Source organism: Drosophila ficusphila, unplaced genomic scaffold (genome assembly GCF_018152265.1).
Source record: "Drosophila ficusphila isolate 14025-0441.05 unplaced genomic scaffold, ASM1815226v1 contig_607, whole genome shotgun sequence".
In the NCBI taxonomy this organism is placed as follows: domain Eukaryota; kingdom Metazoa; phylum Arthropoda; class Insecta; order Diptera; family Drosophilidae; genus Drosophila; species Drosophila ficusphila.
In genome coordinates, this window is record NW_025064537.1 from 2263088 (window position 1) to 2279165 (window position 16078).

Genomic DNA, 16078 nt, shown 5'->3' on the forward strand with positions numbered 1-16078 from the left:
AAGTAAAGTAATTTATTTAAATAATCCTTAAATCTTTATAAAAATACAAGAACATTTTATTTATTTTTATTTTTAAGAAGTAACCACAATTATTACCTCCTACTTTTTTTTTACCTTTATCACTTACGCATTAATTTTCTTAATATATGGTTTTAATAAATGGTTTTAAATTTATAAATTTTCCTATATGTAGTAAATAAAATTTGTATAAATCTCCCATGCAAACTGCAGGTCATTGTAAACAGTCTAAAGCTAAGTTACCAATAAAAGATCATTGTGTAAGCCTGTCTGCCAGGTAGCAACTTCACATTAGCGCTTATGGTTGAGAGCACGCTCCGCCTTTCCGATCACAGCCCTTAGATCGCTTCAGTTTGGTTTCGGTTTACTGTTCAGTCTAGATATGGCATTATCACTTCGTGGATGACATCCCTCCTCGTGTGCCAGGCAAGATGATGAACATGGGGTTTGATCACAATAATGAGTTTGCCAGCCTCCTGAAGAGTTTTAATTCCGATGGAGTCGTCAGTGAAAATTTTTCGCTTGAGGAATGGGATGACATCCATGTTCTCGTCATAGTAACTAAAGTGGCTGAAATGGAATAATTGTTATTACTTTTACCCTTTTAAATCTGGTATTTTAATCATACCTGGATTCCCAAGGGGTAATCACGTCATCGTTGGGACCTCCGATCATCACCAATCTATCCAGCCGCACCATTCCCATTTTGAAGGATGTGGAGTTGGAGGTCTGCTTCTCGTTGTTGATCAGTGGCAGGAACTCACTGTACTTCATGTAGAGCTCCTGTCTCTGCGGATCGTTCCAATATCCGCCCACCGAGGTGTGCTGTCCCACTCGAGAATAGAACAATTCGAAGGCCGTTTTGGCAGCCAGATCAGGAAATATCAGATGAAGAAAGCTGGCTGTAATTAATAAATTCTTAATATTTTCAAAATAAAATTTGTATTTTAACCTTTATGTGCTAGGAAAGCTTGACTAATAAATATTGTTTGGGGATGTTATTAAAAACTCGATTTTTCAAACTGATATTTTAATGAACATTGTGCTTTGGTGTGATTTAAAAACATTTTAAAATATCAAGAAATATATGTTTAACTCGCGTTTTTGAATTCAAAATATAACTATCTAATTAATACAGGAATAAAAACTAACCCAACTTTACATTATTTCAAAAGAGGTTACATAACATAAATATAAGCGAATAGCTCAGAGCTATTTCTTAAAAATTTGGTTTCGCTCCATTATGATTGGGCAAATAGTAAAATATTATCGTGTTTCTAACGAAGAGTCGATATTTATAACAATATTTAACGAATCTCAGGGAGACTGCTTTGAAATTGGATTCCACTGGGTGGGTTTAACTTACTTCCATATTGCCCCGCTTGTGGGGAAGATAGGGATATGAAGGTCTTCACATTGTGATCGGGCAGACTTTGGATGGCTGCTCTGGCCAAAAGACCTCCCTGGGAGTAGCCTAAAAATACTATAAGTTAGATAACCGGGAAAAGTCTTATATAGGAGCAAACATACCCAACACAATAATGCCCTCCGGATGCAGTTTTCCCACTTCGTTGAGGTAATCCCTAACCTGATCGACCTGTCGCCAGGCGTTCTCCAAACTGTACCATCCACTGAACTTGTCGCAATTGTAAACTATGGTACCAGGATGCTTCTGCAAACGGAAAACAATCGGTTATCAATTTTACTGCGCTGTTTGCGTCGAATTTGACCTTGGCACTATTGTTTTTGCTTGTAAACAAAAACAAGGGGAATCCAATAACAAACCTCTTCGATTTCCCGGACCAGAAATGACATTGATTCAGCTCCGGAAAGGATTCCGTGGAGAATTACGACCGGTTTGTAGGCCGGTGAGCCGGAAATAGCCTTGCAGCATGCGAGAATTGCCAGAAGTATCTGGAATTGATGCCTCATTTTGTTTCGAACAATGGGTTTTGATTGCAACTGTTGTTGTTGATGTATCCGTATCTTTTTAGCTGTCTCTTCTTCTTACTCTTCAATTCGGAATATGCGGGTTATTAATCCGACGTGTGAATGGCAAACTAGGTTCAACGAAAATATGAGCAGAGCGACATTCAAAATGCGATTTCAAATTTCACTTTTCCTATGAATGTATTTTAAGAAAAATCGTATTAAAGAAATAAATAAAACCTTTTATTAATTCAACTATATCTTTTTGAAGAGGCTCATAAAGCGTTGTAAGAGAATTAAAAAAGCCAGTTCTCATTTTTTATGTTTCCGTTTTTTAAACTTATAGAAAATAATAAAAAAATTCATCAAAAGTTAAAAATTGTTTTTTGTCATTCGTTTTTTGTTTTATTATTACCATAATTTTTTAAAAAACATTCTAAGGTATTCTGCATAAGTTAATTAAAAATGTTAGGCTTTACTTTCCAATAGCGGTTGGGTGGTTTCAAAAATAAAAAGCAAAATAAATGATATTTAATGAAGGTTAAATAGTTTAAATAAAATAAATTATTTTAAAAATTTCTTGTAATATCTTAAACTCAACCAATACTGCTGAATTAAGAAAGTTAACCAAAACGGATTTCTCAGCTTCAATAAAATCCCCGAGATCAGCGGAGCTTAAAATAATGCTCGTTTATTCACTCTCAACTTACACGATCGTCGTTATGTACTTTGCACTATTGAATCTTGCGTAAATTTAAGTCTAGTCGCAGCAATGCACGCTCTGCAATTAATATCTACGCTCTGTCTGGCGATCCACAACTCCTTCTCATCCTTCACTTCGCACAGTCAATCCATTTGTCTTTCGGGGCCGGGAACAAGGTGATTTCAATGTATGTATGTATATCAAATATGACAACACTTAACAGTTTAGGCTTAGGGCTAAGGCGGCATCTCCGCCGTTTTGTTAAAGAGTTCTCGATCTAGATTTGTAGCGGTTCTGTTCCAAGTTACGTGATTCGTTCACCGGCCGGAGCTCTAGTAGTAGAAGTCCAGCCCGTTCTGAGGGCTCGAGCCTCACCCGGCCACCTCCTCGCTGACAAAGTCCAGCTTGACAACCTCGGCGGGCAGGCACTCCTCCACGTCCACCTCGTTCTCCTGCACGTTGATGCGGTTGAGGGTCATGGACACGTCCGGTCCGCACTTCAGTCCCGCTGGCGCTGCAGCTGGCGCTCCTGCTGTCGCCGTCGCCGCTGGAGGATTGGAGGTAGTGCTCACCACGTCGTCGGCAATCACCACCGTTGGCGAGAGCACTGTGGATACTGCCGGCACCACGGGGACCACGATCTGCGCCGAGGAGCAGGTGGAGACCGCCAGAGGCTGCTGCACCACGGTCGTGGAAGTGGACGTGGGCTGTTGGATGATGATGTTCTCCGTGATGGTGGGCGTGTTGTTGGCCGCCGAAGCAGCTGCCTGAGCCGCCGCCAGCGCAGCCGCCTTCTGCATCTGCTGGTACTGCTTCACCGTGACCGTCGTGCCCGTCGTGGCGGTGGTCTGTGGGTGCAGGATGATCTGCTTCGGCTGCGCCACCAGCTGCACGTGCTGCACGATGGGCTGCGTCTTGAATACTTGGGGAGGGGTCTGCTGGAGCGACTGCTGGGCGGGCAGCGTCTGGAGGACGTGCTGCACCTGCTGGACGGGCACTTGCTTGGCGGGGATGCCGGCGTCCTCGAAGGCCTTCTTCTTCAGCGCCTGGCGGATTTGGGAGCTGTAAGGGGAAGGAGAGATGTGGATAAGCACGGGACCAACTACATGTTCCCTCGCCAGGATGCCACTTACACGGTGCGGTTCTTGATGCTCAGGCTGATCTTGGTCAGGTCGTCGGAGAAGCGCATAATGGACGAGTGCAGCATGTCAATCTCCTCGTCCGTCCACTTCCTGCAGCCGTGGCGAGGGAACAAAAGCACACACAAAACACTCCGATTAGTGGTCTCCGAGTCTCGGAAACGCCGGACTCTGGGTTTCGGATTCCGAGATCGACTTACCCGGACGGCGATTCCGCATTGGGATGCAGCTGCATAGTGAGATCGCCCAATCGGCTGAACGCCTGCCCGGCGGCCGTGAATATCTCCCCCACCTGCAAATGTAATGGGGTTTTGCATCCGGAGTCAGTTTGTTGTTACCGCGTGCAAATTCAAAACAAACGCACCGCCCCCCGGCCCACAACCCGTCGCCCCCGCAAAAGGTGGAACAACAAATTTCCCACTCGCAGGAGTGAGACAAACGAACGACTCTCGACTCTCTCCCGCGCCGCCGTTTTTTGTTGTTGCGGCGCGCCAAGACGGTGCGGGCGGTAGTCCGGGGGCGTGGTAGCCGGCGGAGCAGTCGGAGCAGGTCCACCTACCTTGGTTGCCGAGTTCATGGCCTTTTTTTCGCGGGGCGCTGCTTTTTTGTCGTAATTTTCTGTTTTGCCTCAGCGTAAGCGTCTGCGGCCTTTTGCAACACTACCGCCGTTCGCAATACTCAAGCGGCCCCCCTGCGAGCACTTTACAATACTTCTATCCTATCGATTAAAGGGTATGTAGTAGTCCAGGTATCGCCAAACCAAATGCGATAACGATATATATTTTTTAATCTTTCTGTTAATTTAAATATTTATTCCTATCAGAAAATACAAACTTCGCTCATATAGTTTAAATGATAAAGGTCAGCAGAACAATAGTTCTAGAAAAATATATTAATAATTTGAAAAATCCCGACTCTTTTTGAGGCGAACTATTGTCGATAAAATAAAAAAGGATTTTTAGTTAAAAAAACTGAAGAAATGTAAAGAATTTTTGGAATTAAAAACATATTTGTTTTGTAATGAAAGTGGTGAAAAGTGAAATGGACAATAAATGGTCTACAAGCAAAGACAGAAAGAAATTATAAAAAAGGAAGAAATATGTTAATCATAGTGTTTTAATTTAATGATTTGTACACGAAATAAATTACTAAATTTATGAATAAGGATTCCTTATTTCACAATGTTTACCTTTTTGGTTTTCAAAATAATAAGCTTTTTCGGATTGAACAAGGAAACTCCATAACCTAACTAATGCCGAACAAATTTTAAATTCGTCTCAGATAGTTAAGGTGTACGCGTTTAACATAAAAATAATAAGAAATTATAAACATAAAACTTCTCCCCTGACAAGATAACACTGAACAAAATAACTTAATACTTGAATAATTTCTAACATGACTTTTTTGGCAGGACTTCCAAGGCCACTGGTTTTTTTTCCAACAATTTCAGCAGCCCATTCATGCTTAATTGGGCGATGCCCAGAGTTGTTTTTATCTTTTTTGAAATTTTTTTTTGGGCACGGGTGAGTTGCAGTTGCTCTTTTGCCTATGCTGCCAAATCCCAGCTTGGGCTCTCTAGGATCGCCTCGAGTTCAGATTAAGTCTGTTCTTGCAGTTCAGCTCCGAACAAATGCAATCGCCGGCTGAAATGGAAAGTGTTAGGAAAATTCTTAAAATCCAAAGCTAAAATGGCTGCACTCACTCATAGACTCTGTCATAGTTCCGCGATCCTCAGAGTCGATCCAAAAAGATTGCTTCCTGTGCTCATCGTACGCCGTCATCCGTCGATTTTTTCGAACCGCACACTCAATGGTGGCGGATTTTTTTGGCCCGCTCTCACCTGCTCCACAGCGATCCTTGGTTTTCTTGGAGGAATGAGCAGACGCAGAGCTCGGCGCTTCGGTGGGAGAGCTCGATTCATGGAGCAAGTTGCCTCCGTTTAGCTTGACAGCTTGTAAAGCCGCCAGTTCAGACTCAAGCTTAGTCGAGAACTCGCTGACCGTGCAAAACTTTTCCTCTAGATTGCGCTTGTCCTCCAATAAACTGGAGATGGTGCCGTCCATGCGGACCTTCTCCGTTCGGTAACTGGCTTCCCTGGATTTCTAAAACAAAATAATAGGTAAAAAATAATATCAACTAATAGTTAACTAAAATACTACCAGAGTTACTCGTAGCCTCTCGCATTCTTTTGTGAGATCGTCAACTTCCTTTTCCATTTCGAGGCTTCTACTATTGGCCGCGTCTAGGGCTGATTGGAGATTAGTGAAGGCTTGCTGAAAGGAAGTAAGTGCTGCCCCTTGGGATTTCAACTGATCCTTAAGTCGAGCGCATTCTTCATCCTTTTGTTTGAGCATTGTTATATTTTCTTTCAGCATCCTTTTCTTCTTTTGTAGACATGCTTCCTTGGATTTCTAAAACAAATATAAAAACTATGAATAATCTATTATTTACCGGATTAGTCAAGTTTTACCAGAGATGAACGTAGCCTCTCGCATTCTGTTGTGAGTTCATCAGATTTCTTTCCCACTTCGAGCACTTTATTATTGGCCGTTTCTATGGCTAATTTGTAATGAGTGACGGCTGGTTGCAATGACGCCAGTTCTGCTTCTTTGGATGCCAACTGAGCCTCAAGTCGAGCATTGTCTTCATCCTTCTCGTTTAGAATGGTTAAATGTAGCTCCAGCTGCTTGCTTTTATTTTGCAGACTTGTTTCCCTGCATTTCTGAAACAGAAATAAAAACGTTGAACGATCAAGCAAAATACCAGAAACGTTTTTATTTTACCAGAGTCGATTGCAGTTCCTCGCACTTTTTCGTTAGTTCCTCCTTTAGCGCACCAAAGTTTTCCTCCATTTGGCTCTTGTCTGCCAAAAGGCTTTCTAGTGCAGCTTCTTTGGATGACAACTGAACTTTGAGTATGGCATTTTCTTCATCCTTTCCTTTAAGGATGCTAAGCTTTTCCTCCAGCTGTCGTTTGTTCACTTGCAGATCAAATATAATCGACTCCAAGCTCTCAATAGATTTTGTTTCCTGAAAAACATTATTGTGTGATCAAAAAGCGAAAATGTACACAGAAGTTAAACTTACTAGTTCGGAACGCAGCTCCTGCGTCCGTTCCTCTGCCTCCTTGGCTCGCATCTGTTCCTCCAGAAGAGCTTTTGATTCTTCGAGTTCTGCCAGATTTTCTTTAAGGGAGGCGCACAACTTGTGCTCCTTCTCTAGGCTCACTTTAAGCTCCCCGTTCGCAATCTCAAGTTGATCTTTTATTTCTTGAAGGGACTTTAGCTTCAGCTGGAGCTCGTCAATTGAACCCTGAAGATCGGCTACCTCACGTTGGAACTTTCGCGCTTGGAGGGAGAGCTCCTCCTGCACTTCTTTGAGCTGCGTGGCCAGCACCAATTGATCTGCGCTCACACAGGTCCTTGCATCTTCGGCTTCCTTCAGTTCCGAGCGAAGCTTTTCAATTTCCGCAGCTCGATTGGATGTTTCCTGCTGGGAAGTTTGTAGATCCGCACGGAGGCGCTCCACCTTCTTTTGCAGATTACACGAAGATTCGTTTGCCTCCGTGAGACAGTTCTTTAGCTGCTCATGCTGGGAAACCATTTCTTCGTGGCGCAGAAGCTTGAGTTTAGCACCATGCAGTGCTTCCTCGAGATCGTTGATCTTGAGCTTAAAAGTCTCCATCTTCTCCTCAAAATGACATTTCTGCAACACATTTTGCTTAGTAAGGATCGCCATCTCTGTCTCAAGTTTTACCAGGTTATTCACGGTACTCGAGTGCTGCGCATTGGCATCTTGAATCTTCGACTGCAGAACCATCTTCTCCTGTTTCAGTTTATCCAATTCCAACACCTGCTGGTCGTACTTTGTCTGGAGCTCCTCGATCTTCTCGTTTGCTCCGCCTTGTGCCTCCAAGATGTTCTGCTCTCGAGTGCGCAATTGAGTCTGCAGTTCTCCCTGGCTTTTCTGGTAAAGCTTCTCCAGTTCCTGCTTCTCCACTTTCTGCTTTTCCAGTTCCGCCTTGTGATCGACTTCAAGATTGGCCTTCTTCCTCTCGGCTTCCTCCAGCTTTTCTTTTACCATTCCCTTGATTTTCTCGAGCTCTTCCTGGTGCTGAGCAGCCAAGGTCTTCCTCTCCTCCTCAGCCTGGGTAATCTTCTCCTCGAGAGCGCCCTTAATCGCTTTTAGCTCCTCCTGACACTGAGCCGTAACGCTGGAGAGTTCCTCCCCGACCAGCGAAAGCTGCTCCTTCAAAGTGGCTATAGTTTTGTCATAGCCTTCCTTGCTCTCCTCCAACTCCAGGCTGTAACTGCGGAATTTCGAGCGGTTCTCGATCTCGCTCTCCTCTAATTTCACCATAAACTCCAGCTGCAGAGCGTTGATCTCATCCGTCTTTACCTTCTCCAGCTTCCTTAGCTCTTCCTTTGCCCTACCTAATGACTCTTCAAGTTCTTCGATTTGCTTCTTCTGTTCGGAGGACAAGTTTGCCTGCTTCCACTTCTCCTTTTCCAGTTCTTCCTTCCTTTTCAGAGACTCCTCTGCCTTGATGTTGCGGTCCTCGAGTTGCGCATTCCTCTCCTGAAGCTGGTCAATGAGGATCATGCCATCGGAAAGCTTCTTAGTCTGACGATCTAGCAGATCCTGCTTTTGCCGGACATCCTCCTCCAGCTCCACAAGTCTTAGCCCCGTTGACGAGCAGCGCTTGCCCATTTCCTCGATTTCCTTCTGCATCTTGGCAATGTTTCCGTCCTTCAGCTGCATCTGCCTCAGCTGGCCTTCCAGCTCGCTCTGGAGATCACACACCTTGGCTCGCAGCTCTGCGAGGGTTGCCTTAAGTGAGGCCACCTCCTGCAATTCCCGTTCGTCTTCACGGGGAGATTCAGGCACGCCTATTAGGGTATCCCCTTCGGTCAGACTGTCGCTCGTCGGACTCTCCTTGGCTATTTTATCCTGCAGCTCTGCATTTTGTTTCTCCAGAGAGTCGATCTTAAGCTGGTAATCTTCCACCATGCTAACTACACTACTCTTTTCCAATAAAGCAGCCTCCAGGCTTTGTATCTGCTCACTCATCTGGTTGATGGTATCCTCCGCCGCCTCCACTTGCATTGTTTTCTCTATGAGGTCCTGCTCCAGTTGGAAGACTACATCCTTACTCTGCTGCTCCTCACCCAATCTCACAATTCGAAACCTGAGTCGCTTCAGGAATCCCTTAAGGCAAACGGAGTCGTCCAGCTGCGCAGTGTCGCCCTCGATGAACTCCGCTGACCCGAGACAAAGCTTCAAGGATGGCACAATCTGAGTCCGTTCAAGACGGCTGGCTCTGAAGAGGCGGCTGTGGGCGGAGTTGTGCTGAAGCTCGATCTGCTGAACGGACTCCAGCAGCTGGACAAACTGCTGCAGAAGATCGCTGCCTGGATCGGACTCGTGCTCCGGTTCGCTGCACTCGGTGCCCACGCCGGAGCTCTTCATGGAATCCACGTCGAAGTTCCTCGCGGGCCGATGCTTTAGCTCCTCCCGCAGGGCGTCGTTCTCCTGGATACTTTCGACCAGCTGGTTGGAGAGGCTGTCGTACTCCTGCTGAATCCCCTTGAACTGTGCCTCCAATTCCTCGAGATTTACCTTCAGCCTTTCGTTTTCTGCCTTAAAATCCTTCGCCGAAGCCTCGTGATCGGGAGCCTGCATAAGCTTGCGCTGGGCCTCCTCCACCCGCTCCTTGAGGGTCCCAATCTCGCCCTGCAAACGCGTGTTGTCCTGCTGAAGCTGCCGGCACTGATCGTCAGATTTCTGGCCCAGTTCCTCGTACGCATCCTGCAGCTTCTGGTACTTCTGCTGGATGGCCTGGTAGTCCGCCTGCATGGTCGCGATGGCCAGCTGCTGGCCCTGCCACTGCTGCTCCAGGCTGTTGTACCTGACCTGCAGCAAGCCAAAGTCGTCCTGGGCGGTGGACACCTGTCGGGTGAGCCGTTCGCAGTCGCTGGTTTTTTGGGAGACCTCGCAACTGGCCTGGCTGAAGGCCTCCTGCACGCTCTCCAACTTGATGCGCGTGGCAGCGATCTCGGAGCGCAGCTGGTCGCACTGGCAGGCGATCCTCTCCAGCTCCGTGGCGTCCGCGACGGGCAGGAGGCCCTCCAGCTCGTGGCACTTGTTGCAGATCCTCTCGCAGCTGGACTCCAGCTCGGGGCACATGGAGCGCATCTGGTCCTCCTTGCTGTTGAGCAGCACCTCGCGGGACAGCTCCTTGAGCGACTGCTGCAGCCCCTCGATGGTCGAGTCCCTCTCGGAGAGCGCCGAGAGCAGCTCCTCCTCCACCTGCTTCGACTTGGTCTTGTGCGACTCGAAACGCAGTCCGAGGTTCACCGCCTCGCTCTTCTCCATCTCCAGCCGCGCGATGGTCTCCTTCAGCGTCTTCATCTGCTCCTCGTACTCTTCGATCCTCTCATTCGCTACCTGGTTGGATGCAGTAAGAGCTGAGATCTCGGCCTGCAGGGCATCGCACCTGGAATCGAAGGCGAGAGAGAGTTAGAAGAGTAAATGAAAGAGTCGACGAGTCCCCAAAATCTTTCTCCTTTTTGTAGTTCCAGTGCGGCACAGAGGAAAACTGTTTACTCTGCCCGACTAAATTCGAGCTGTCCAAGGGAATCGGTCGTTTATAAAATACCACTAAAAATAGAAGCAGCTGGCGGCATTCAAGATGAAGTTGCACCCGGCGAGGTGTGTGGGAACACTGATATGTATGTACATGGACACAGCTGCAGTCGAAGTAATAGCACACCCGAAAATTTGTTTATTATTTAAGTTAAATGGAGGGAGTATAACTAACTTGGTGCTTTTTACAGTTGAACTAAATGCCAAATATCAACAGTTAATATGTAAATATTTTACGGAAACTAGCTAAATTAGTTATTCATTGTCTTAATCAAATATGAAACGAACGTATTAAGTTTATTTTAATAAAATAACAATCTAAATTAGAAGCATATTTATACAGTCAAACAGCGCTAATTGGATTCCAGTAGATTGGAGTAGAATTAAAAAGGTAAACACTGTTTTTAATAAATTAAAAGCAACACAGAAAAAATATGCACAAAAATGAGGCATTCAGAAACTCATTCAGTGAAATCTATTTACCTAATCGATTAGGTAAAAAGGTATTGTTTTCAACTATTTTTTCTGTTACGTTGGTGGCCAACCTGTCAGAAGCTTAAATGCGCAGTGCTATTACTCCGACCGCAGCTGTCCCTGTGGATTGGTTGATGCAGATCTTCCACCAAAGTCACTCACTCACTCAATCACTAACTCTCTCGGCTGCAGTTGGCCAATCTATGAGTGTTACATCACAGTCAATAACGTCGGTGGATCGGCAGTAGGGCCGACGTCATCGATCACCCAAGACGAAGGTTGGGGGAGTCGGAGAAGAGTGCTGGTAGCTGGTGGCTGGTGGACAGCGGTGAACACAATGAGCATTTCGGAATTCCAGCGTTCAAATTATCAAGAAGTTAGCCAGTTAACTGGCTTGTCGATCGGCTTTCTGCCTTATCGCGCTGACAGAGCCACAAAACGATCGTCTATTCGCGAAACGGGCTCGCTCCAACCACCTCTTTCCGCTCCCGGAATCTCCTGAGAAACGCTTCTTTTTTTTTTTTGTTTCGCGGCGGCTACTTGCGTTGGCGTTTGTTTTGTTTTCGATTTCCTCGCGATCGCGCTCTGAGCAAGCTTGCGAATGCGCGGAAGAAAGCGGGGAAGACCGCCGCGAGAAGACTGCGCGAGAAGACTGCCCGAGCAGACTGCCGTCAGCCGAGTAGAAGAGCTCAGCGCAATCTCCACCTCGTTTCAACTCAGGTGCCAGGTGAGTGGGCGCCAGTGGTGAATAGCCACATTCAAACTGATAGAAATAAATACATATTCCTTAAACATTAAAGTCTTATTGCAACTTTTATTTAAGAAGCGAAAGGGAAATGTTGGTATGCTTTCTTTTTAATTTAATTATCTAATATCTATTACCAAATAAATTAATTGAACAAAATTATTAAACTCAATTTACCGATTATCAATCAATTTTATAAGAGCCTGGAGGTCTTTTTTCCAAATATGCAACACTATACAACAATTAATAAAATTTAGAAAAATCGAAAATAGCAAAACAAAAAACATTTTAGTCAAAAAGAGAAAATATGAGGAAATATCACAACTAACAAAAAATATAAAATTAAGTGAAATGGCTTCTATGGCAAGTGGAGTAACTTGTGAAAAACAGCGTTGAATCTATTTTATAAATTGTGCAAAAATAGAATTTCTAGAATAATAAATATTGACTCACTTTTCAACGGACTCCTGATCCTTTTTGGGGCTCCTACTGACTTCTAAAGGTATTTGAATGGCCGCCTTTGCCCCAACATTGTTGGCTGAAATGCATTCTTCCTTGAGGGATTTATACCCGCCGACGCCTTTGAACGCCGTGTCCCGTCGATGAGCAAAGTTAGAGGTTGGGAAGTGCTTGGGCTTCGGTAGTTGGGAGATCTTTGTCGGTCGCGGCAGACGAGACTCCTCTGGCAGAACGGGCAAAGCAGCCGCGGCAGTCTCCCCTTCTGAGCCGCAGGTAAAAGTGCGTCGCCGTTTTTGAAGGCGCTGCTCGTTCAGCGATGCGCTGGAAATGATCTTGAGCATGCCGGACTTGATGCGTCGGTCCAGATCCTGCACCTTCAGCTGGCTCTCGCTCTTGCCCTCCTCCTCTGCTAGCTGATCCCTCAGAGCCTTGATCTCGCTATCCAACTGCTTCATCATCGAGCCCAAGGATAGAGCCTTATTGACCTGGGGCTTGATACCAATCTTCTTGGCACGCGCAGCGAAGTTCAGCGTGGCCTCGGTCTCCTTGATGAAGGTGGGCTTAATTGTGCAGATTATGGAAGTCAGGGCATTGCCGCCCAGCGAAGACTGCAGAACGCGCGTCAGCTTGGATTCGCGAAAGTTGATTAGTTTACTGTCCACGTTCTCGGACAGGCTCTTTATAACGTTGCCGAGGGCAAGTAGGCCAGTCTCCTTGGTGTCCGATCCCGCCAGGTCCACCAGGCACAGAACACTCTGGAGTACGACGTCGTCATCGCTACGGTCAGACTTCCGGGACTCGATGGTCTGCAGACAGAAGGTATCAATAACTGGTAGCAGGGATTACCTGGCTGGAGTACTCACTATCCGGAAGATGGCGTGCGATCGGTTGGAGCGCTCCTTGCTGCCCACGCCGAGCAGCCGCAGGAGGTCGTCCTCGCTGCTGGCGAAGCTCTCCTCGCAGTTTACCTTAACGATCCCACTGACCGACTCTTGGATGCTGAGGTCCTTGTTCCTCTTGTTCAGCAGGTCGCAGATCTTTTCGCAGCAGATCTCGATGTAGCCAACGCGCAGCAGGAAGTCGCGGTCCGGCTCGCTGGCGATCTGCTGGAAGATCTCCTTGGCGGAGAGCACCATAATACCCGGCTGCTGGCCGTCGCCCGACATCGTGTGCGTTTTCCCTGCGGAGCCCGAAGCATGAGGCACGTGTGCGCATGGGTGTGTATATATAGAACGAGTACTAACCCGACGACTTCTGGCCGTAGGCAAAAATAGTTCCGTTGAAGCCCTGCAGGCAGGCGTGCATAATGTGCCTGGCCGTCCGGTCGAATACCTCCTGGTTGCTGACTCCCTCGGCGAAGACATGGTCTGCGGGATCGCGGATGTAATGTGGTGATGCGGATTGGCACTCTGACTTCGGACAAGTACTCACCGAAGATTTGAGGAGTCGCGTGGCTCTCCGCCAAGTGGATCGAGCGGCCCTCCCTCACCTGCCAAAGGGACTTCTGGCTGGGTCCGCAAGGACGCACCTTGACGCTCACCTGCACAGAATTGGTGCTCCTCGCAGACATCCTTGTTGCCTTTTTATACAACTCTTCTATACACACATTAATCGGACGCAAACGGACTCCAATGTTTCGGAAAAGCTACAACGAATGACAAGTACATATGTCGCCCCAACAAAAAATTCGAACAAATACCGCTTCAGTGCTGCCATTAGGGGAAATGGCTTTTCACTCGGGCTGGCAACGCCGCCGAAGCGGTTCCCTTCACCTGTCATAACTTGGTTTGAATCTCGGCAATAGAGCGGAAAAAAAATTCAACATTTATTTTTAAAATGAAAGCCGATTTGGAAATGTTTATTGCAACTGCTATAAGAAGTCTATTGTATGTTTGAAACACATACAAACATTTATACTAGTATTGCATTTTAGTCCTGCTCAGTTCGTTAGCACCATACCCACAAAACTGGCATTCTATTTTCAACAAACATTCCAGTTTTTCAACTTATCGCCATGTTATCTTATAAACGGTTTTACCGATCCCCATAAAATTTATTGTGCGTGGATAACTGTGTTAAATTTTACAATTGTAGTATAATATAGTCGTCTGATCCCGGCCGTGTTCAAATAAAAAATCTTTAGAATGGTTTGCGTAGAAGCTGACAGTTGGACAGACTGACGTAAGTATATCGACTCGGATGGAGATGCTGATCAAAAATATTTAACCGACAATGCATGCTAAATTCTTCCAAACCGGTTTTCGCGATTTCTGCAGGATGAAAAAGTCCTTAAGTAATACAAATTAAAATTTTAAACAAACTATAGAAATAAAATATCAATCAAAAGATATACATTTTGTCTAATTGGATTACATTTTCTACTAACTGTTGCAATGTCTAGTGAAGATAAGAAAATGCTAAGTTAAATCAAGCCTCGAATATCCAGATTTCCAATTGGAGTGAAATATTTCCATTTAGATCATAAAAAAATTAAAACAAATAAATATTTATTGTACAAATTTTGTATAAATAGAATAACAACTTTTTTGCTTAAAGTATATACAAAAATGGATCGTTAAAAAAAAAAAAGTAAATCTGTTTTGCGTTTTACTTAAAGGCGGCTGATCACCTTTAACCGAAATTCGTTCCACTCCTCTTCTGAGTTCAAAAAGCTTTTCCACTTCATTCTCAATGGCTTGCAGAATTCGTCCAAGTGCTCTGCCCACAAAACATTTCTTTCCATAACCTTAAGATTGAGATAATGGATCAGGGAACTTTCGCTCCGAGAAAAATATACCGATCCGATATATTTTAGATGAAGATCCCGAGCCAGAGTGTTTAGGTCAGTGCCATTCCATTTTGCACCACTTTCTTTTTGCTTTGCAAACCATTTTTGCAGGGCATTAATCTCTTCAAAATTTTTGCTCCCCCAAATCTGCGCCATATGCATTTCCATTAATCGTATCCAAGATTCATCCGAGCTTCTGAAATTCTCGAAACTATTCTTTGCTTCTGAAACCATTTTGAGCACTTGTTTTCTGGCTAAAAGCGTGGGTGATAAAATAAATCCGAAAATTTCTACCTCTGATGTTGTTTGAATCTCTTTTCCTTCTATGAACCATTGTTCAGATGCGGGAATTGGGCCGGCTTGCTTGAAAACCATAACCTTTGCCGTTTTCATGTCGACCACCAAGGCCCATCTTCTAAAGTATTCTTCCAGGTGGTCAATCATACCTTGGAGCTCTTTGGCACTTTCCGAGAAAATGGCAATCCTACCAGAATGCATTAGGATTCCTATCCTGCGACGACCGATGACGAGTCCTCCGTTCAAATCTTCAGGAAGATCATTTAAGTATAGGGTCATCATAAGTCTTGACAGGATTTCACGGTCATTTTGAAAGTAGTCCCTTAGTTCGTCTTTGCAATGCTCCTGCGTGTAAACATCTCTTAAGTATCTTATTATTTTTGACGACACTCCCAAACTTTGAAGCTTGTACCACAAGAGATCTCTCTGAATCTCTGGGGATATCGATCCGAACTGAACAAAATAGGAATAGACCTTTCCCTTTTCCGCAAACTTGATGCTGGCAAGAGTATATATGTTGTAGACAAAGTCCAGCTTGGAGTATTTGGTCGAGAAATATATCTCAAAATCACTTATCTTACGGTTCTTCCCGCACCAAATAAGGATCCTCTTGAGTACTATATTGAGCAAAATCTTCTTAAGATAGGATAAAGACGGAATGGTCGAGCCAATGGTTCTGTTAAAAAGTCTATCACATCGAATAGTTATTTCAGTAAGAAAATCTTGCAATGCGGGAAGGAAGGCGCGTCTGAGAATAAATAACACTTCCTCGGCTTTTATGGCAGAGTCTAAGGTTTCATCGGTCACTAAAATGTCTGAATTGAACCTGACCAAATTTTGGGAGGGAGAACCTCTGGCGATTCGATTTCTCGGGAAGTCAAG

At 45.2% G+C, this 16078-nt stretch overlaps 3 protein-coding genes across 6 annotated transcripts; all 3 read right to left on the reverse strand.

The window, feature by feature from the left end:
- Window positions 1–44: 44 nt before the first annotated feature.
- Window positions 45–2039, reverse strand: LOC108098693 (lysosomal thioesterase PPT2 homolog). Its single transcript, XM_017201801.2, has 5 exons — window positions 1804–2039; window positions 1549–1690; window positions 1385–1492; window positions 647–920; window positions 45–588 (listed from the first exon to the last, which is right to left on the reverse strand). The coding sequence occupies exons 1-5, from the start codon at window positions 1948–1950 to the stop codon at window positions 390–392; spliced, it is 870 nt and encodes a 289-aa protein (XP_017057290.1). The 5' UTR covers window positions 1951–2039; the 3' UTR covers window positions 45–389.
- An 865-nt stretch (window positions 2040–2904) lies between these two features.
- Window positions 2905–4458, reverse strand: LOC108098708 (transcription initiation factor TFIID subunit 12). Of its 2 annotated transcripts, XM_017201821.2 has the most exons (4): window positions 4349–4458; window positions 3990–4081; window positions 3784–3882; window positions 2905–3712 (listed from the first exon to the last, which is right to left on the reverse strand). In XM_017201821.2, the coding sequence occupies exons 1-4, from the start codon at window positions 4364–4366 to the stop codon at window positions 3022–3024; spliced, it is 900 nt and encodes a 299-aa protein (XP_017057310.1). In that variant the 5' UTR covers window positions 4367–4458; the 3' UTR covers window positions 2905–3021. The 2 variants fall into 2 exon arrangements, with proteins under 2 accessions (XP_017057310.1, XP_017057311.1); XM_017201822.2 differs by lacking the exon at window positions 3784–3882.
- A 429-nt stretch (window positions 4459–4887) lies between these two features.
- Window positions 4888–13805, reverse strand: LOC108098701 (kinesin-like protein KIN-7O). Of its 3 annotated transcripts, XM_017201812.2 has the most exons (10): window positions 13543–13805; window positions 13356–13478; window positions 12975–13291; window positions 12106–12917; window positions 6876–10284; window positions 6573–6818; window positions 6260–6511; window positions 5949–6200; window positions 5492–5891; window positions 4888–5432 (listed from the first exon to the last, which is right to left on the reverse strand). In XM_017201812.2, exons 1-10 carry the CDS (start codon window positions 13679–13681, stop codon window positions 5365–5367), a joined length of 6018 nt encoding a protein of 2005 aa, XP_017057301.1. In that variant the 5' UTR covers window positions 13682–13805; the 3' UTR covers window positions 4888–5364. The 3 variants fall into 3 exon arrangements, with proteins under 3 accessions (XP_017057301.1, XP_017057302.1, XP_017057303.1); XM_017201813.2 differs by lacking the exons at window positions 12106–12917; window positions 12975–13291; window positions 13356–13478; window positions 13543–13805 and adding an exon at window positions 11074–11563; XM_017201814.2 differs by lacking the exons at window positions 12106–12917; window positions 12975–13291; window positions 13356–13478; window positions 13543–13805 and adding an exon at window positions 11070–11563.
- Between the last annotated feature and the right edge of the window lie 2273 nt (window positions 13806–16078).

Bases quoted from the DNA above. Each gene is read 5' to 3' on its own strand.
- LOC108098708 (XM_017201821.2), bottom strand. The intron at 3,883-3,989 runs GTAAGTCGATCT...CCACGGCTGCAG, and splicing joins AATGCGGAATCGCCGTCCGG to GAAGTGGACGGACGAGGAGA. The intron at 3,713-3,783 runs GTAAGTGGCATC...TTCCCCTTACAG, and splicing joins AGCATCAAGAACCGCACCGT to CTCCCAAATCCGCCAGGCGC.
- LOC108098693 (XM_017201801.2), bottom strand. From the start codon at position 1,950: ATGAGGCATCAATTCCAGATACTTCTGGCAATTCTCGCATGCTGCAAG. The intron at 1,493-1,548 runs GTATGTTTGCTC...TAGTATTTTTAG, and splicing joins GGAGGGCATTATTGTGTTGG to GCTACTCCCAGGGAGGTCTT. The intron at 589-646 runs GTATGATTAAAA...ATTCCATTTCAG, and splicing joins ATTACCCCTTGGGAATCCAG to CCACTTTAGTTACTATGACG.
- LOC108098701 (XM_017201812.2), bottom strand. From the start codon at position 13,681: ATGTCTGCGAGGAGCACCAATTCTGTGCAGGTGAGCGTCAAGGTGCGT. The intron at 12,918-12,974 runs GTGAGTACTCCA...TTCTGTCTGCAG, and splicing joins CGCACGCCATCTTCCGGATA to ACCATCGAGTCCCGGAAGTC. The intron at 6,819-6,875 runs GTAAGTTTAACT...AATGTTTTTCAG, and splicing joins AGGAGCTGCGTTCCGAACTA to GAAACAAAATCTATTGAGAG.